Below are 20601 nucleotides of genomic sequence, written 5' to 3'. Positions count from 1 at the left end.
GTAAGAAAAGTCTTTGTAGCTGCTTATGAGACTGAAGCAGATGATTTTTACATTTTTCCTTCTACTTAACTCTTTAAGACCTCAGCAGCTCTTACCCTGTGGTTATCAGAATTTTTGTTACAATTTAGTCGTTGTAAGTTGTAACACGCATAAAATGATGTATTTTCCACCTATAACGTGCCTTTTTCTCTCTCCAGATAATACAGAATTAGAGTTAGACCTAACCCCAGCTGTGTGATGGATTGGGCCTTCAGAGCGTTTATGAGTGCAAAAATCTTGGTAATTTAATTAAAGCTTGTTTTTTTTTAAACCAAATATCCTTGAGAGAATGTGTGTGTATATACGCGAGAGTGCTTGTAGTGAGAGATCTGGTTGACATTTCACAGATTTCTTCCAAAAGAGTTGTGCTCTGTATTGACACGTGAAAGTTCCTGTTGCTGCCTCGCTTGCACACATCAATCCAAATTAAATGCATTATGAAACTGATGACCTACCTCTTCCTTTCTAAGGAGTAAATCTTGAACGTAAGAGCAGAAACCTGTGACATTCAGGCAGATGTTATAACATCTGGTTCACTTGTCTCACATAATAAAAATGACAGTTGAGTTTTTGGGTTTACTTGTTTTATTGTTGCTGGGGTCTTTATTTGCTTTGGTATCCGATGTTGATGTAGTTTTAATGTGAACAGGAATGTGGCCTTGCTGCCTCAGCTGCTCATCCACCTGACTTTGGCCTCAGGGCGCTGATGGTTGGTCTCCAGTGTTATCAATATGCTCAGGATGATTTGACCACCTTGACCCTCCAACAGCAACATCTGTTCTCAGTACAAATAACCAGCAACACTCCCATCTCCGGCCCTCTTTTCCTGCATTATTCCCATTTTGCCTATTAGTCTCCCTCCTCTTTCCTCTCCTGAGATGAAGAATATGTGCACAGTGGTCACGGTGGTCGTCGTTACCCGCGGTTGGAGCTTTCCAGGAAGTTTAGTGATGTACCAATCACTATGGTCTATGTTCTCCTCTTTTTTTTTCTTCTGTTTTATTCAGCCCACTCAGCAGTCCTCTCTTTATATACCGTCTTGGTGGGAGAGACTTGCATGGTCTCTGTTTAGATAAGAACCCTTGGACCCCTCCTGCTGCAGAGACTTGCTTGCAGAAATTTAAGGAAGAACAGCTGTATTTCGAAACTTTGAACACCTCTTACAATCAAAAGCGGCGATGCTGGATGTGTTCCCCACTGAGGATTTTGTTGTGCCCGGGGGTGTTTGTGTGTGATTGTGATGGTTTGAGGAGTGTTCACAGAAAGGGAATGTGAGGAAGTGTGGGATGGGGTAGGAGAGTGCAGTGTGAGGACTTGCGGTTTACCTAACCCCAGCATTAGTGGCATGACCGCAGTAACCACCTCCAGATGTTTGGGAGCACAATCTGACTGATTATTTACAGTGAACATCGCCCTCTTCACACTGCAATGTGTACTCTTTGCTCCTTTGGCAGTGTCAAAGTTAATGCTTAATCCAAGTACAGACCCTTAATTGCTAAGGCCAAGCCCTGTTTATTGGAGGGAGGTTACATGCCTGTGAACAGATCAGACAGCACAGACCAGAGGCAGACTCACTCAGGGAATCATCTCTACCAGGCAAGCAGCAGGACAGACCAAAAGAAGCAGCTACAATGCCACTGAAGTTTGGAACGACAAAGGCTATCGCCATCGCCTTTGGTGTTCTGACCGTCTCTTCCATCGGCGGCATGTTCACCATGATTATTCTGTTCAAGGCTCAGACCCAAAACATTACCATGACGCCACCTCCAACCCTGCCACCCACCACCATGGCCCCACCGCCAGACATGCGGCTGCCGAAGAGCTTGGTACCTCAGAAGTACGAAATTGTACTCGCAGTTCACCTCTACACTAAAATCATAGAGGAGGGGAACGGCTCCAATCCCAACATCACCACTCCGAACCAGACCATGATCTTCACGGGAAACTCGACTGTCCACTTTCAATGTGCCCAAAAGACGATGAGCATCTTTCTCAACAGCAGATACCTGAACGTGTCCTCGCCGGTGGTGTTGAACGAAAATACAAAAAGGAATATTAAAGTGTCTGGAATGAAACACCACGATGATGAAAGGGACTTCCTCGAGCTCGAATTGATGGATCCCTTGGAGACAGGAGGGAACTACTCTTTGTTTTTGTCTTTCCACGGCGAAGTCTCGGATAATCTGGAAGCACTGTATCTAAGCAGATATACTGATGGTATCTTTGACTATGAAAGTGTAGATGATCCAAATGCGGACAGGTACGTATAAAAGCTCTGCGTATAGAATATATATCAATACATTTAATTATTTGTTGAATTTGGAGTTTCTAAAACAATTTCAGAGCTTTTCATTACTGCAACTTTAAAGTTTATGGTATTCCGTACAATAATCGGCAATTAGAGCTTAGAGGGTTTCTGAGAAAGTGAAAGAAATGTGGTCGTGTTTATTCCAGTTGGAAAAATAATCTATATTAAATTAAATCTATATTTAATTTATTTATTTTTTATCTGAAATCTATGAAAGTTATGTAAGTATTCTGTATTTAATGCTATTTTTAGGATTTCAAGATTCCAATTTTTTCTGGAGTGAAAAATAAATACAAAATTTAAATTTAAGTGTTTTGTTTTTTTTATAAGAAAACTATTAAGGGAAAAATATTTGGAAAGGTTTCAAGGAAAAGGACATAAAGGCTGGATGCTAAATACAAACTGAAAAGAGTCAGTTATATTAAGAAAAATAAATAATTAAATAATTTCTTAAATCGATATTTCAAGAAGATGCAACTCCAAATATTAAATGATTAAATAAGTAAATATATAAGCCTTATTTTTGATTTTTAGCATTGTTCAAAGTGTAATTCCCTTTTAATATAAAGGAGAGAAAAAAATATCTATACAAGCTTACAAACTTTATCACTCAGCCATAATAACTGTAATAATTCATAATAAGCCATAATAATATTCCATCAGGTTACAGAGATGTTCAAGTTTCCACAGTGAATTAATTTCTCAACTTGAGTGTTTTTTAGAAACAGTGAGTCATCTGGATGACTAAACACAGTGATAGCTCAAACACAAAGTCATTTTCTAATATAACAATGATGCATCCCACATTTTTTCAAATCACTATTTATTTTCCACTGACGTGCAGTTCTTTGTGTCAGTTTTAATCTGACATGTAAAACAATAACCCAAACTGACTGTTCATCGTACCCTTATCCTAGATGTTGCACAAACCCATAAAAAATAATTCACAGTGGAACTTTGGCATTAAAGTTACAGAAACTGCGGCCAGGACATTTTTGTCTTTTGATAAAACTGAGTTGGCTCAACTGATTTACACAGCTTAAGATGAGGCCTAATCAAAATGCAGTTAAGCTGGAACCAGTAAGTATCCAACAGAAAGGACAAACAATATCTTTCAGAATGAAAAAACCTGTAATAATAGTAAAATAATCCATTCATAATCAATGTTTGTTACAACACGTCGCTGGGGTAACATCACTGATTGGTTACATGTGTGCTTGCACCTGCAGTGGTGTAATAAGTATTTAGTTACAAGTAAAAGTCCTGGCTTTAAAATGTGCCGTAAAAAGAAGTACACAGGCAAAATTTGCAACAGTATCAAAGTAAAAGCAATCATTCTGCAATACGCTCACGATTTTTATAAATATAATCACAAAGATCTTTTTTCAATAGCATCTTAATCTAAAGACCAGTAGCTTCAAATAAATGTAGGGGAGGAAAAAAGTCAAATTAAACTCTAAAAATAAAAGAAGCTATAAAGCAGCAAAGAAGTTTTTTTAAAAAAAGTAGCTTATTGTTTTTCTGTCTTCTCAGTTTTTGATTCTTGGATATGGTGTCTCACATTGAACTTAAAGAGTTGTACACTTATATGTTTACACATTTACAACCTCTGATCACGCACTATTCTACAGTGAAGACAATAATTTAATACATGTAACCAGCCCGTTCAGGTGGGGACCTCAACTTTTCAACCGCTACACTTGTACTTCATGTATCCTTTCGTCTTTTTCTTTTTTACAAGAGTACTGCTCACAACTCTCTCACATCTTTTTGTTTTTACACATTCATACTCATATGAATTTGTGAGAATCAGGCACATCCAAAACCTAACCAAACCAAACCCAACATACATGAACACCTAGACATAGAACACAATGAACACCTTGGGATAGTTACACACACATCTTTTTCTCAGTTGTTGTTAACCAGCTACACTCTGTCTTTTCCATTTCTCACTCATTAATGTTTTTAACAAGTTATTGTGCATTCTTTAAATGGTACAATATGGCCACAAGATGATTCACTTGCAATTAATGTAACAAATTAGTCAAAAAAGTGCAGCAACATCATAGTCAAAGACCAATAAAAGCTGTTGATAAAAGCGATGATAAAGAATATGTTGGGACATTTTGATCCAATTAAAAGAGACCTGAACACTCTCTCGCTCTCTATTCCCTGTATGCTTAGATTCATTGCTGCCACCAATCTGCAGCCAACAGATGCCAGGAAAGTGTTTCCTTGTTTCGATGAGCCAGACATGAAGGCTGTGTTTAAATTGACCATCATCCACAGGCGAGAAACCAGAGCTCTGGGAAATGCAGCCCCTTATGGTAAAAACAAGTTCCTGTGTCAATACGCGATATAGGTCACCTGCTGAGGAGTCAAACATTAACTTTAACAATAGGAGTAAAAGATGTCCTCATTATGTATTTCCTTGTCTCCCTTCTTTCAGAAAGCAACATTTTAGATGACGAATGGCAATACACTATCTTTAGAGCAACACCAAAGATGTCCACCTACTTATTCGCCTTCGCAGTGGTCGACGACAGCTTCAAATCCATCCCCTCTCCAAGCTCTGATACTGATCGCGTGGAGATAAATGTAGGCTACATGTCCTGCAGGATGAATCTGATGCAGTGTTATTGATGTTTTTGTTTTTGCCAGTACACTTTGAAAGTCAGCAAAACGGGGCTAGTAGCCAGTGAGGTTTTACTATTTTTACCACTCAGTGCCATTTCTGTGTTTTGTTTGTGCAGACGTATGCTCGTCCTGAAGCCATCAATGCAGGACACGCTGATTATGCCGGCGACATTGCCAGAAAGCTCCTTCGATTCTACGAAAGCCAATTTGAAATGAAATATTCAATGGAAAAAATAGGTAAACTATACCTACTTACATCTGTGAAGGGTCTCAGTCATCCAGGTCATTGTAGTCTAAGCAGCTTGGAAAGAAAGGTGTCTGGACTTCTCGGATGAGAGGTGAAACGTCTTCAAGAAACTTAAAGAAGTCCAGGCGCCTCTCTTCCCAAACTATACCTACTTACATTTCAGTCTTCTTCTTTTATCAGCTCACTTTTGGGGTCACCCGCACAAAACGGTCTTTGTTCAGTATGTTGCTTTTATTGTGGATATAAACTCCCATGAATTAAATGTGTTGAACCCACACTTTGACTTGTTATCCACATTTTATGGCTCACAAGTACTGTTTTTGATTTTTAGATGCATCACTTACTGCTTAATCAAAATACTGTATTGAGTAGCTCATACATGTCTCATAGGGGATAATCTGGTTTTTAATACTGAAGGGTCTTTATGCTCTGATATGAAGCACCTTCAATTATGTTGTTGTGAATTGGTGCTATGTAGACCGAACTGAACTGAACTGATTTGAACAGAATTGTGTCCATTTCTTTGTGATCTCCTTAGACCAGCTTGCACTGCCAGACTTATACCCTGCTGCGATGGAAAACTGGGGACTGATCACATACCAGGAAGGATTCCTGCTCTATCAGGAAGGCGTCTCCTCCCTGTTGCACAAGGAAGATATTGCCACTGTCATTGCACATGAACTGGCACACCAGGTTAGAGAGCAGTAAAACAAATAAAGCATCTGATTTCAATCCTCTGAGTCATTTTCCTGTTAAGACCACAGACAGGAGTAGCAAAACATATGGTTTTAGCAGCAAAAGTAAAGATCATTCAACATTTTCACATGATAAGAAACACCGTTTTGGATTAAGGAAGTTGTTTTTAAGTTTATTACAACTTTTACAACAATATTGAATAGCAATGCAACCTTTCCTGTGCAATGATTTATTTTTATTTTGTTGGCAGTGGTTTGGAAATGAGGTGACAATGAAATGGTGGAACGACCTTTGGCTGAATGAGGGCATTGCTACCTACCTATCTTACATTGCTGTGGACAGTGTGGAGCCTACGTTCAATATAGTAAGTCCAGCCTTGCAATATCTCTGGAGTTCTGCTAAATGCTCAGGCAAAATTGTTTAAGCTTACAGTCTCGTCCATGTTTGTTTTCTACAGAAAGAAATATCTATCATGAATGATCTCCACGATGCGTTTAGAGAGGATGCTTTGGCCTCATCCCATCCTCTCAGTCCTGCATCAAAAGAGATCAATACGACAGATCACATCCTTGGAATGTTTGATTCGATCAGCTACAGCAAGGTAGCTAGTCAAAGCTGTTAATACACAATTTGCCACCGTGTGTTTTCTACTAACAGGAACATGTAATCTGTGTTCACTTTGTTAGGGCGCAATTGTGCTGAGAATGCTGGCAAACCATGTGGGAGAAGTTGTTTTCAACAAAGGGCTCCAAGTAAGCAAAAATGATTTTCCTTTCAGGTCCTTCCCAAGGCTTAAACGATCGTGGCTCAAGAGTTGGCAGTTCATCTTGTAATCGGAAGGTTGCCAGTTCGAGCCCCGGCTCTGACTGTCTTGGTCGTTGTGTCCTTGGGAAAGACACTTCACCCTTTGCCTGCTGGTGGTGGTCAGAGGGCCCGGTGGTGCCAGTGTCCGGCAGCCTCGCCTCTGTCAGTGCGCCCCAGGGCGGCTGTGGCTACAATGTAGCTGCCATCACCAGTGTGTGAATGTGTGTGTGAATGGGTGGATGACTGAATGTAGTGTAAAGTGCTTTGGGGTCCATAAGGACTGAGTAAAGCGCTATACAAATACAGGCCATTTACCATTTAAACTTAAAAACAAACAATAAAACTAAAGGGTTTCACTTGACTGCCAGTCTGCAGTTGAAACTCACTTCTGCCAAGACAATCCAAATGCAGAATCCTGGAAACGTTTTCATGAGAAAATCCAACCATTTTGATGATGTCATGGCTCATGTATCTGGAGCCACGACAATATTGAAAGAGGACACAGATGTAGCAATCGTACCGTTTGATGCTTTAATTAGCTATTAAATCTCATCTAATATGCATATAACTTGTTTGCTTTTGAAACCAAAGTCTTGGCAAATGTAAGGAAACGGAACATTTGTGAAGTCCCTTGTGTGCTACAAAACGCTGAGCGCCTCACAGGCTTTTGAGATGGATGGAAAGGAAGAGCAGATTTGGCTGGCCATAATTGGTGCCAGATATTGACACATAGGCTTACGTAGCCACAGCTTGTGGCATTACGAAATGAACTCACTAATTTTTGTCCACAGGATCAGGATTTGTCCCACTGTAGCTGTCATCCCTGTTAGTCTGACTTACTGAACTGGGCCACTTCAGCCCCCCTGCAACTCTGATGTTGGAAGAAAATAGATGGGTGGAATTTATGAATGCAGCTTAGCAACAAAGCTTGCAAGTGTTAGCTGATAACTTAGCACTCCAGCCTTTGATCCAAATATGGTAACTTCTGCATTTAAAAAAAGAAAAAAAGTCACGGTGGTGGCCAAAATGCTAATAAGGCATCACAATCTGCACTCCAAAACCAGTGGGTGGTGTCACAGTGGTTACGCCCATCCTTTGAATACAGTCTTTGATCCAGCGGTGTATTGTTTCAGTTTAGTCGTGTAAAATGATCTTTGGAAACTTTTGAAACAACTGAAAAAATAATAATAACACAAAGTTGTAATTCCAAAATGGATCAGGCTTCATTTGAAAGGCAACACTTTCTAGTTTCATAAAACTTGTCTGTATATCATGTGGCTAAAATAATCCCAAACCCTCGACAGGTTGCAGGTAACCTGGTGTATTCGAAGAGGTTAACCTTTTTTTTTTTTACCATCAATAGACACCAGCTTCTGTCATACATCCAAATTGAACATGTTGAAAATAAAGCCCTCAGTGCTGCTCTGAACGAAAGCATTCCAACATCTGGTTCGTGTCTGCAGAAATGCGGAAGGCACGCAGCTTTTGTCCACTTGTGTTTTCCACTGCCTCATGCAAAATGAATAAGGGTGTTGTGTTTTCCTTGTCAGATATACAAGGAAGAGGCTAAATGTCTGTTCAAACCTTCATTTTTGTAACACACCAAACTCATTGTGAATGTTCACGTGTATCCGGGCAGAAGACTAAAAACAAAACAAACAAAAAAACAAGGAAAAACTAAAACGTTTTTTACTCAGAGATTTATTACAACATCACATCTCCCTCAGGTCCAACTGCTCACAGCTGCAATTGAATCTTTTCACCCAGCTCTTATTCCAACAGCTCCACGGGGAAATAATTCTTTTTTTGTGCCTGATGCAACTGTGTCCACTGTTACTCAATCGTTCTGATTTGCTCTGCTTTCATATATTTCATAGATGTATCTCAAGGCCTTTCAATATGGAAACGTAGAAAAGGATGACCTCTTGAAGTATATACAAATGGTAAGATGATAAATTATCCAGGCTGTTTTATTCTGCCAAATTTCTGTTGCTTACTCTATGCATGCCTTGTCATCAAAATCATTCCCACACTTTCATTGCCTGAGGATTAATCACAACATTGTATTTATCCCAGATTTTAAGTATTTTGGACAAATCATAGTTTTTGGTCTGTGTTTTAGCTCATTTAATTTAAAACAATGGCTAGCACATTAAAATGCCAAACAGCAGCTTTTAGAAAGCAAAGACCTGCGTGGTATATTTAGCTCTTTTAAAGCAAAGGGTTCGAAAATGTTCAGATACTAATGAATTCAGTTATCATAAATCATATTTACAAATACATCGGGTTTGGACTGCACATGGAAAGATATTCATTGGCTTGTTTAATGTTGGCAGGCTGCGAATCAGAACCGCGGTAACAAAGCTGTCCGCAGCACTGATGACATCGCTGGATTCATGAACCCTTGGACCACCCAAAGTGGCTATCCTGTCATTACCATCAACACTACCAATGGACAAGTCTACCAGAAGCAGTTTCTCTTCAATAACTCTGCCAATTCCTCGTAGGTGTCTTCCACATCTTTCTACAAACTTGACCTAACTTTGTGTAAACCAACTATTTTTTTTCCAGCCTAGACAAATCTGTAATAAAATCATCTAGCTTGAGTTAACATTTTGTACCACTTTTAATGATAATACAGATTAAATAACCATCTGTGGTAAAAAGTCAAGTTATTCAATGAATAACTCACATCGTTAAGAAAGTATTGGGCCACAACTGATTTCATTGCTTTTGGATGCGCCTTTGCCTTCGAACTCCATGATGCTGCCATGATGAATCATACAGGGTCCAGACTGGGATACCTCTAGATCCTGGAGACTCTGGCATGATAGTGGCACAGATTAGGTTATTACAAAGGAAAATAGATTTCATGCTCATGTTTTTGTCTCTAAAATGCTTCTTTTCAGTTTGTGAGCTTTAAAAAGTCTGTAAAACTCACAATTATTGCTCACTTTATTTTCTGGGGCATGTGAAACTACATCCAGTGTAAGATCTACCTGTTCTTTTTCTGTTTAGCAATTCATGGACAGTGGAGATTGAGTTCATCTCAAATGCGTCGTCTAAATTCGAGAAAGTGTATTTGTATAACAACAAGCCAGGTAAGATGCAGGAGAACACAAAGTATTTTTTATTTTACATCTTCTGTTTCAAAGGAAACCAGAATAATGTTTTATTTTATTATTAATGTGGGATGAGACATAATCAAGCCATTGGTTAAAAAAACAAACAAACAAAAAAAACACAAGATTTTTCAGTGAAATGTTTATTTGCCCCAAAAGTTCTTAAATCAGCTACAAAGGCTTTAGATATTCCTGGAATGGAATTTTCTTTAAATGCACAAAAATAAAAATTGGCCAAAGAAATGTTTTGCATATATTTTAGGAGGTATAGAAAACCATTAATCACATACATCGTTAATCATCCTTAGTGTTGCTGAATTTGAATGACATTTGTGCATGTAATGTTGCAAACACATACAGTGTCAGAATAGTTAATCATACAAACTGACTTTCAAGACACAAAAAAGCATCAAAACAACTACAGATAAACAGATGTGAATCCCAAATGCCACCTGACGTGTCCGTGAAAAAATACAGAACAAAAGGAAGCGATAATGGGAATTTATCACAAAGAGTAAAAGAGTTGCAAAAATGACATCAAAGATATACGAACCAAAAAACGGAGATACAAAAACATCTGGGAGAAGCAAAATGACTGCACACAGTGCATCTGCTTTCAGTTTGGTTGTCTTCATGTTTTTACTTCTTAAGTCTCGTCTCAGTCTCTGTCAAGTTTCCTTTTTCTCCATTCAAGTGCTTCATTTTACTCACTCGCAAAAAAATTTAACACATTTTCAACTAATTGATGTCTCGTGAACAGTAAACAAAGAAGCTTTCATAGCTAAGAATGGTGAATGGATCCTGGCAAATATCAACTGCATCGGATACTACAGAGTCAATTACAATCCAGAGAACTGGGAACGCCTTCTAGCACAGCTGCAGAAGAATCGGCATGTAAGTACTGGGCCACTCCAGTTTTACACATTTTACTGGGTGATTTTTACTGGAAATATTACGACATCTTATCTTCTGAAGCTTCTTTGTTCCATACCAGGCAATAAATGCAGGGATTTTGTGAGTTATTGGTTAATTATCAAAATAAAATCTAATTACATTTATATAAACTGACAAGGTTATATTGAAGAGAAATAACTTATTGTCGAAGGCAGATTCATTGGACTGCAAAGGTTTTCTAGAGGCTTTAAAGAGCAACAATAAAAGCATCCAAGTTTGCTTCCTTTATTACACAGTGAAGTTTGATAGATTGTGTTGGAGGGTAAGCCAGAGATGCTGTTTGAACAAAGTAGACCAGACCAAGAATTGGCCTTGAACCAAAAGCTCAGAGGTTAACTCAATCCTTCAAAGCGAACATTTGTCGTCGTAGATCCCGAGTTACACAAAAAAGGCCTTACTTGTGCCTCACGTATAACTTTTACAACTAACCTGCTTTTTTCTGGATGTACGAGTCTGTAGTTCTATCAGCAATGTCGTCACCATGTTCACGGATTGTTTGGTTGGTTGATCTACCACTCAGTTGTTCATGTTCTGTCATCAATAATTCGCGGTGCAGAGAAAGAAAGCTTTCTTAACGCCTGTGACTTTCCATCCAGTGCAACGAACGGGGCAAGGGTTACTATTGTTACAGTTTCTGCTACAAAGCACACACTGACTAAGGCAACTCCTCTTAAACACTTGTCATAAACATACCTGAATTCCCTATGACACTGATTGGGGAACAAAACAAATGGTGGAGGGAGAATAATTTTGTGGACAAACACGGGATAGCAGGAGTAGAGAATTCCAGGTTAGTGGGTGGGAATCAGATGGCAAGGAAAGTCACGTTCAGTAACCTTTAAAGTCTTTAACTTTAAAATGGCAGCTCCCAGGTAAGAAAGAAGTAGCGCTCGGTGGCTCTCTAACTTTGAAACTCTTGTGTTTTTCCAGAGTATCCCGCTGTTGAACAGAGGACAACTTATTGATGACGCATTTAACTTGGCAAGGTACTGACTGTGACCTGTTCATTTAATAAAAAAATAATAATGCTGTGCTATTAATATATTAGATATGTTAAGCGATAAGAGGAAACTAGAACGTTATTAAGAAGTCCACTTAACTTAACATGCAGCTTTGCATCAGGCAGTGGTTTGCTGAATATTTAGATCTGGCCTTTTGAAAAACTCTCTCATTCTTTCAGTATTAATCACAAACCCCCTTCCAAACCAAACAGCCTAACATTATTAAATGTTATTTGACATTTATTTTACCAAAGAACGTGGCTACTTTGCTCCAGTTTCTAGGGAAGGCATTTATTTGAGATAATGAAGTATATTATATGTGTTTTATTGAGATATTGGATTAGCTGGAGCCTGTCATGGTAGGCTACACCCTGGACAGGCTGACACGCTATCACAGAGCTAACACACGCTATTGACACCCTGCTGCTTATTGCAGCTAGCTGGACATTAACCCTGTGAGCTCTTGTTATGATCGGTGTTATCCCCAGCTCTAACCCTAGTCTTGGCAGTCGGGGTAAAAAAAAAAAAAATCCTTGTAACTTACAGGCATTACTTACATTTTCCCCCCAAAAATGCCCTTTTGTTTTTCTCCAAAACTCAGGGTTAGACATGCCAGTGATTTCAACTCATACCTCAGAGAGTTAAATGCAAATAGATAATTTTCTTTAGACAACAACATTTGTCAGCCATCATTATTTTACTCATCCGATTATCTGTCCAGGATAGGGTTGAGTTTTGTTAGAGCCAATTATTAAACAGGCAAATCCCGACAAGTCACAGCGGGCACTTTAAATAAAGTCTGAGACATTTTGCCGCTGCAGTATTTCTAAAAAAAACATTTTCCATTTGATCTGATGCTAACCAAAGACGTCCCAACCAAATTGTGGAGACTTAATTTTTTCATAACATTTAGCTGTAAGAAAATGTGATTGTAGAAGCAGTCCCATTGGAGGTTGTATAAATAAAAATGGCTAAAGCACAGGCGGTGTGTGGATGCTCCAATATTGCTTTTTTGTGAATTTTGAATAAATGGCTGTACTGAGATCTCACTCTTGTTCTAATCAGGGCTAAACTTGTCAACGTGACTCTGGCTCTGAATTCAACCCTTTTCCTCACAAAAGAGACAGAGTTTCTTCCCTGGGAGTCAGCGGTCAGGAATCTCGAGTACTTCATCCTCATGTTTGACCGCTCTGAGGTGTATGGACCCATGCAGGTATCTGTCATCTGTTTTCACTAGTTGTACAACTTGTCTTATGTTATTATATTTAACAGGCTTAATGTGATCTTCTGATTTTGTTGATGTTCAATAATTGGAACAATGTGCAGAAAATATTGTATACATTGCCGAAACTCTGCCGTCTCTTCCTGCAGACATACCTGCGGGAACAGGTTAGAGAGCTGTATAACGTCTTCAAAAACGACACGGACGATGACCGCGTCCCACAGAACGATCACTCCTTACAGTAAGTAAGATCTTTATTTTTAAGACGGAATTCATCCTGAGTTAATCGTCAACAGATTTACACATGCTTGCATGTAGTTTACGGTTCATAAAATCACACTCGAGTCCAAAGGTGCTAATAAAAAGCAGATGTGTGAGTTTGTATTTTTGCCTTTGTGCTGTAACAGATGTGTGATGTGGACTGTCAGTGTTGTTTTAAAGGAAGCAGTTCTCGTGTCATCAAGGATCATTTAAAGTGGTCTGCTTTTTTCTCATATAAACTGTTGCAGGGGTGGATGTTCATGTTAAACACGGCCAAGGTTTCAAATAATGACTTCATCAAAAAACACAGGTCTCAGAAAGAAAGAGTGGGGATATCTGTTAACTGGACTGTTCTAGTAACGTATAAGAATAAAACTGTAGAGCTGGAAGTAAGAATGATAAACTGTAAACTGATTATTTGATAATTAATCTTTGTTTATGTGGCACAACAATATGGCATTATAGGTCGACGTGATAATGAGGGTAGAATTAGTCTTAGTGGTATCATTTTCACCTTTCCTTAGAAATTGCCACTTGTTAGTCATTTATTCTTCTGTAACTGCACTTTAAGTGTCACTAAGAGTACATTCAGCTGCTGAAAATTACGCCCCAAGTTAGAAACATTTACCGGGTAAATGCTGAGCAGTCACTGGCTGTATGGCTAGACCACAAAGTGCTACCAAAAGATGACATAAAAGAAAGAAACTGGAAGCTTTCAATGAACGCGTAGGCCCTCTCGGTTTCAAAACCATTGGTAAAACAATTCGTTAGAGAACTGTCAGTGTTAGATGAGTAGTAAGAGTCCATTTAAGGGTTAAAAAACTCCTGTCTCCAAATTATTCTCATATTTGGAAACACTCTGGCATTTCATACCTTTGCATTTATCATACAAAATGTTGTTCCATCCTAAGGTACACCCAGCTCTTAGCCATAAAGCTGGCATGTTCCAATGGACTACCAGAATGCGTAGAGATGGCTAAGCAGAAGTATGCCGCCTGGATGGAGAGCAACAATACCAACAGGTGTGGACTTTTCTAGAATAAGTATCTTTGTTTTCTGTGTCACACTTTCTGGAATTATCCAATGATCATCTAACTGTATTAGCTTTCCATATATTCTGTAGCTTTGCTCTCCGGTAATGATTTAGTAAAGGTATGTGTAATCTAATCCCTCTTTCATGTCAGTTGTTGGTATCTGTGCATTGTGGATGTTGGTAAAGCTGCACTTGGTGGGATTTTCAAGCAATCTCACTCTAATTTTCAATTCCAACATCTTTTCCCAAACAAGTGCTCTGGTGCGCTTACAGCTAGCATTTTTGAAAAGTTTCCAAGTGCAACTTTAAAAAATTGGGACTAAGACTGTATATAAAGGATGGACGTAGCCACAATGACATCACTAATTGGTTAGGGACCTTGAGGCGTGGATCTGACTAAGAACCTAAGGAACAACACGACACTCATCTGCAGTGTCGGGGAAAAGCAGACAGTGTATTCTCTCAACCCCAAACTGGTTGCAGTAAATAGCTGCCCCTCTCCAAGCCTGCTTCTGCTGCAGGTGTCTTCCTGTAAAAAAGGAGTTCTTCCTTCCATGTTTCCACATGTTTGTTCATAAGGGATTGTCTGATCGCTGGGGTTTTCTCTGTAATATTTGTAGGACCTTCGATTTCCTATACAACAAGCTTTGAGGCTACGTCTATCTTTTATTTACAGTTAAATACGTTCACTGCATGTGCTTGTTACTTCAATGTGGAAATGCCTTTGTGCTTGACTGCAATACTGTGTGGATATGTATGCTCCATGTTATACTGTATACACATTATAAATTAGGGCGGGGGGGCATATTCTGGATTTGTTATCTTGTGTTCAAGAAAATCAAAATCATCTTCAGAGAAGTCACAGAATAGTAACCAAAGTCTGACATCCATGGATTCTTTTATATTCTTTAGCCTTTATTTTGTCCAAAAATGCTCACTTGGGCCGTGTATATGTCTGACTTTGCCAGATGTGACAACAACTTCAATCTAAAATGAGTACATCAAGGATAAAATGAGATTTAATTAGATTTAATTATGTCAGACTTAGACATTCTGTCAGTTTCTTTTGCTATATCACTATACTAAAAAGCAAGACTGCAGAAAGACAAACAGACACTCGTCTCACACTCATGACTCCAGCATAGTGAACCCAGCACTTAAGCTCTCAACTTAATCACTTACTGTAAAACCGCTAAGCACACTTTGTCTTTTTAATCTGGGGGTGTTGAAAGTCAAGAGGTCGAAATAAATATTTTCGCCATGCAAAACCTGAACATGAAATGGGAATATAATTCAGATGTGGATACACATGAATACCATATTTCCTTTATCATGCAACTCAGACATTTATGATGGGATACAAATAGACTATAAAAGAGGCTAAAACAGGTCTTGCATGTAGCTGTGCCTCCAAGATCAATAAATGGCCTTCAGATTATTTTATCCCAGTTAATAGATTTCATGTTCCATAACAACAGCTTTTTGTATCAGAAAGAATTAAATAGCCAAAGCTCAAAGTGGTTTATATTTGCTTTATCGCTCCCGCATTCTTGGCCTGCATGTTACTGCAGTGGTTAGCACAGTTGCTGCAAAGCAGAAGGCTGTAGGTTTGAATCTGCTGCTCTGCACGGCGTCTCTACCAGTGGTATTTGTGGAGGTAGGGAAATGAGCATGATTCGTGATTTGTCTGTCTCTACGGCTCTGCCAGGATACCTCAATAACACAAGTTGAAGAAGTCCTTAAGAACCTGGATGGATGGGACATCATTTCACTTTTCAAACTAATTTAGACATCAGGGGACATTTTCTCTTTTAGCATATGGACTTTTCCAAATCTTAAAAAATCTAGCAGTGTTGTGTTTTCATTGAATTTTTGATGGGTGGGCAGATGTTGGACCATGCCATTGGATGTCTTCTTTTTCAATTGTCAACAACGTCAATAATTTGAGCATTTTCTGTGACTTCTGTAAACATCAATATATAAACCACATACATAAACTGACAATGTTCACAGTCTACTATACTGATGAGCCATTTCTATAAAGTATAATGGACTGCATTTTATTTTGGCGGGTAGAGTTTTTTCTTATACTGCTGATGAGATTCCTTCTGAAGCAAAAACATGTGATGTCAGCCGTCCAGCACAAAGAAAAAAATGTGAAAATTAGATGGTCCTGAAACAGGAAAAATAAAGTGTGTGTGTGTGATTCAGCATCCACCCAAACCTGCGGTCTGAAATCTACTGCCAAGCTGTGGCTGCTGGTGAGAAGGAAGAGTGGGAATTTGCCTGGGACATGTATCAGACCTCCAGCAACACCTCGGAGAAAGAGCAGCTCCGTCGTGCTCTGTCCTGCACCAAGAAGATCTGGTTGCTCAGCAGGTAAAGCATAAAATCCTAAAGTGTATGCCACATGTGTAAACTGTTTTAATAAAGCAGTTCCCAATACACATGGGTTTTATTCATTAGGTTTCCAGTAAGAGCCTTCCTTATCTTGCAGATACCTTGATTACACTTTGGACCCTGAGAAGATACGTCTGATGGACGTCGCTTCTACAATTTACTACATAGCCCAGAACTCAGCGGGGCAGGCGCTGGCCTGGAACTTTATCAGAGCAAACTGGGACTACGTCAGCCAAGGGTAGGTTGCTATTTAAACTGCTTTTAGTCCCTCTCATATTGGTTTTTACAGATGCCATCTCATTTTCTGAGTCATCTCTTTTGCACTGTGGATTAGACAAACATACATGATGCCAGTATTCTTGGGTTGAGGTTGATGATAGGTCACATTTCCTTCAGTGATGAGTGTTTATTTAGCCTTTTTATTCCAACAAATTTACAAGGAGTTTAAGAATTCATGGCTTACCTCAGAACATACACTTATAAAGGTGGAGGAGTTTCCATAACACCCCAGTTAGATGTGTGAAAACTCTGGATGAGCTCAGTTTTTGGCAGTATGACCTCATTTCAGCTGGCTTGTAAAAATGTGAATTTGCTCAGTGGCTTCCTGTTGTAGAATTGCGAGTATATTTCAATGGCGTTGGCACAAAGCAACAAAAACAACCAACCCACAGCAGCGTGTTTCTTTTTTTTCCTCCTATTGATTTAGTTCAAGAAGACAATAAAATGCAGCACTGTTGCAACCATTGGTAGCTATGTTTCTGACTATTTAACAGGAGGGACAATGCAAAAAGAAAATATCCATATATGGGATTACCTGGCTTGGTGTGGATATGATCTTGTGGTGTCTGCATTGACCTTATGGCTCTAAGTTTAATGTGATTAAATATTATCTCCTTTTTAGATCTGTTTATCTATGATGGCCTTCTGGAGTGCAGTTTGAAGGCCATAAGTTTTCAGCCAAAAAATGACCTGCCTTTAAGAAGACGTGTAGCCTGTTTTAGGTCGTGGTTTCAGGTTTTTCCTCCTGAATTCGACATGTTCATTCAGTCTCAGCTGCGCCTTCAACCCACTTGCCAGCATCAAACAGACTAACCAAGACTAGATAAGAGAAATCTTTATTGGTGTCCACAGGGGAAATGTAGTTGCTTGAGAAACTTGAAGCTAATGAAGAGCAAAAAAAAAAAACATTAACAGTACAAGTTTTGCTAAGAAACAAGCCAACAGTGTCAAGATAACTACAATATTTTTTCAGGATTGGGTGGAGACCAAAACTGAACTAACAAAGTAACGTTACCAGTTTTTGGTTGAAAATGAAAATATGGCGAGGGCTTGGGGTTATATGGCGCCACCACATGTTTCTCGATTATGTTTTGGCTTCTGCTTTATGCGCAGAGGAGACATATTTGCTGCTTCATCACAGAGAGTCGAGGGCCTCGGCTGGTTCAGGGGCCAGATGTTTATAGAGCACTTAGTGACCTGTGAACAAACTAGCTGGGCCATAAAAAAATCAGGCATTTATAAACAGTCGACTATAAAAATCCTGCACTGTGTCATCAAGTGCAAAGGTCCTGTTATTTAATCACTTCTTATCATTACCTCTCCTGTTTGTGCTGTTACCAGGAAGTTAAAATAAACTGTATCACAGTATAATTAAAGGGCGGCGGGGGGGGGGGGGGGGGGGGGGTCATTTCGTGGCCACACTGACATGCGAACGTTATCTAAAGTAAATTATTTAATTAGCAGGGGATTGAAACTCAATTTTTCCTTGACTAATCATTACCTGTCATTACCAAGTTCATAATGTAAAACAAATGAAAACTAACTAAAACTAACCATCAGTATCAACTTACGGTAGTTGATACTGATGGTTAGTATCAACACTTATAAATGAATCACTTGAGTTTCACTGAAAACTGTTGCTAATATTTTACCAGGGACGGGGCGATGCTGATTGCAGGAGTGACCAGCAGATTCTCGACAGAGTTTGAACTGGAAGAGGTAATTTACCAGTCATTTTTATTGCTAAAATGAGTATGAGTATGCAGGAGTATGAGTTGTCTTTCTAATCACAATCCAGTAATCTGCTCACACCAAATCAGATACACCCCAATACTTCATTTATTTATGACTCCATAATTAATCTTACTTACCTTTGACAGATGACACAGAATTTGTGTCATTAGCTTTATTTCCCTTGTACTAATCAGCAGTTCTCAAAACTCTTCTTCATTAACACATTTAACACGGTCATTTTTATTTGTATGATGTTAACTGCTACAAATGACACATTAGTTTCTGAAATCTCACTTGACAAAAGCTGAATGTCTTATTTTTCAACTACGTTTCAGCTCATATTTATTCAATTACATAACAGGTTACTCACATATTATTTACCTTCAGCCACCCTTTTACCTTTTTCAGCAAACATTTACATTTAGCCACATATCAACATTCTTTATTTTAACTTTATATTAATGTTACTGTTTTACTTTAGCTGTTCTAATCATTGCTTTTAGTTTTTTTTATATTACTTCCAACTATTTCAGATCTTTAGCTTTTTTTTTTAATTGTTGAATTTATCATTTACATTTAGCTTTTTAAACATTCATAACTTACTTTTAGATATATTTTAAAAATGGGAACTATTGCTTTTCACTTTTTCAATATCATGTCATGTTTCAGGTAATTAAATTATTAGCTGTTGTTTTAACTAAATTACTTCGTTGTATCTTTATCTTTCAATACATATGTAACTTACATTAGTTAAATATTTTATTTAACCGTTTTTCATGATTATAAATATGACATTTTCTTTTTTAACCTTCTGAAGATAATTTTAAACATTTTACCTGCCAATACTTTTGGCCTTTAAACATTACTAAATGAGTATTATTTAAGACACTGTCTGTGGTGTTTTCATTATTTATGCTACTTATTTGAGCTTTTTCAACATTTCCAACATTCACAGCTGTTCAGAAAAGGGAAAGAAATGTAATTTCACATGCTGTTACTTTTAGCTATATTTTAACAGTGGCAACAGCTGCTTTTAGCTCTCTCTTTTAGCTTTTTTTTTTTATCTAAATGCTAATTACAATATTGTAGCTATTCTTTTAGCTAATTACTCCAACATATCTGTATCCTTTTCAATATGTGTAAATTAGATTCAATATTTTATTTAATCATTTTTTCATGAGGGCATAATTACATTTTCTTTTTTATCTTTTAAGTTTATCTATGAATTATATTTTATTTTTAACTCCAAATATTTTAACTGTTGCACCAATTACTTTAGGCCTTTCAACATTGTTGAATTATGTTGAGATCATTGTTTTATTCACCGTCTATAGCATTTTCATAATTTATACTACTTTAGCTTATATTTCAAGTATTGTATTTAATTTAATAATGTTCAAAAACTGATAGCTGCAGAAAAAAGAACAGAAACGGTCTTTCACATGCTGCTGTGTCATGCCAACACCTAACTTTGTGTTTTTTTTCTCACCCCTTTGTGTCTACAGCTCATGCGTTTTCAAAATTACGACCTGGGTGGTGCCTCCAGGGCTGTGTCTCTGGCCATCGAGCAAACCCAAGTGAACATCCAGTGGGTCAAAGAGAACAAAGACGATGTTCTGCGGTGGTTCGAACAAAAAACTTCTTCTGTAAGACAAATGGAGTACTAACAGGTTCAGAGCCTCTGATCTGATTGCCAGCTTATTCTCTCGAAGCTGCACATTTTTAGTCAATATGACTTTACAAGAAAAAGAATTGAATGTAATTCAATTCCAAGCTGAAATATGACTTGTGCAGCACATAGTATATTATAATAAGTACTAAGAGAAATGTTCAGTATTCATGTATATACTTCTGTGCATTA

At 38.2% G+C, this 20601-nt stretch overlaps 1 protein-coding gene across 1 annotated transcript; it reads left to right on the top strand.

Moving 5' to 3' along the window:
• Positions 1-1093: 1093 nt before the first annotated feature.
• anpeplb (alanyl (membrane) aminopeptidase-like b) lies at positions 1094-20422 on the top strand. Its single transcript, XM_085358774.1, has 20 exons — positions 1094-2299; positions 4535-4677; positions 4800-4948; positions 5104-5224; positions 5773-5927; positions 6181-6294; positions 6388-6531; positions 6617-6682; positions 8612-8677; positions 9071-9237; positions 9753-9835; positions 10617-10750; positions 11741-11796; positions 12877-13024; positions 13183-13274; positions 14206-14316; positions 16539-16706; positions 16825-16965; positions 18662-18725; positions 20246-20422. Exons 1-20 carry the CDS (start codon positions 1671-1673, stop codon positions 20405-20407), a joined length of 2913 nt encoding a protein of 970 aa, XP_085214900.1. The 5' UTR covers positions 1094-1670; the 3' UTR covers positions 20408-20422.
• Positions 20423-20601: the final 179 nt, after the last annotated feature.

Source organism: Diplotaxodon limnothrissa, linkage group LG7 (assembly GCF_057381915.1).
Source record: "Diplotaxodon limnothrissa isolate DT_005_m linkage group LG7, D_limnothrissa_male_GT1.1, whole genome shotgun sequence".
In the NCBI taxonomy this organism is placed as follows: domain Eukaryota; kingdom Metazoa; phylum Chordata; class Actinopteri; order Cichliformes; family Cichlidae; genus Diplotaxodon; species Diplotaxodon limnothrissa.
This window is presented reverse-complemented; position numbering and strand designations above follow the sequence as displayed.

What these genes read in the sequence shown, in the direction of transcription:
- anpeplb (XM_085358774.1), top strand. Translation starts at nt 1,671, where the DNA reads ATGCCACTGAAGTTTGGAACGACAAAGGCTATCGCCATCGCCTTTGGT. An exon ending in GATGATCCAAATGCGGACAG is followed by an intron (nt 2,300 to 4,534) that starts GTACGTATAAAA and finishes CTGTATGCTTAG; the next exon opens with ATTCATTGCTGCCACCAATC. An exon ending in AGGTGTATGGACCCATGCAG is followed by an intron (nt 13,025 to 13,182) that starts GTATCTGTCATC and finishes CTCTTCCTGCAG; the next exon opens with ACATACCTGCGGGAACAGGT.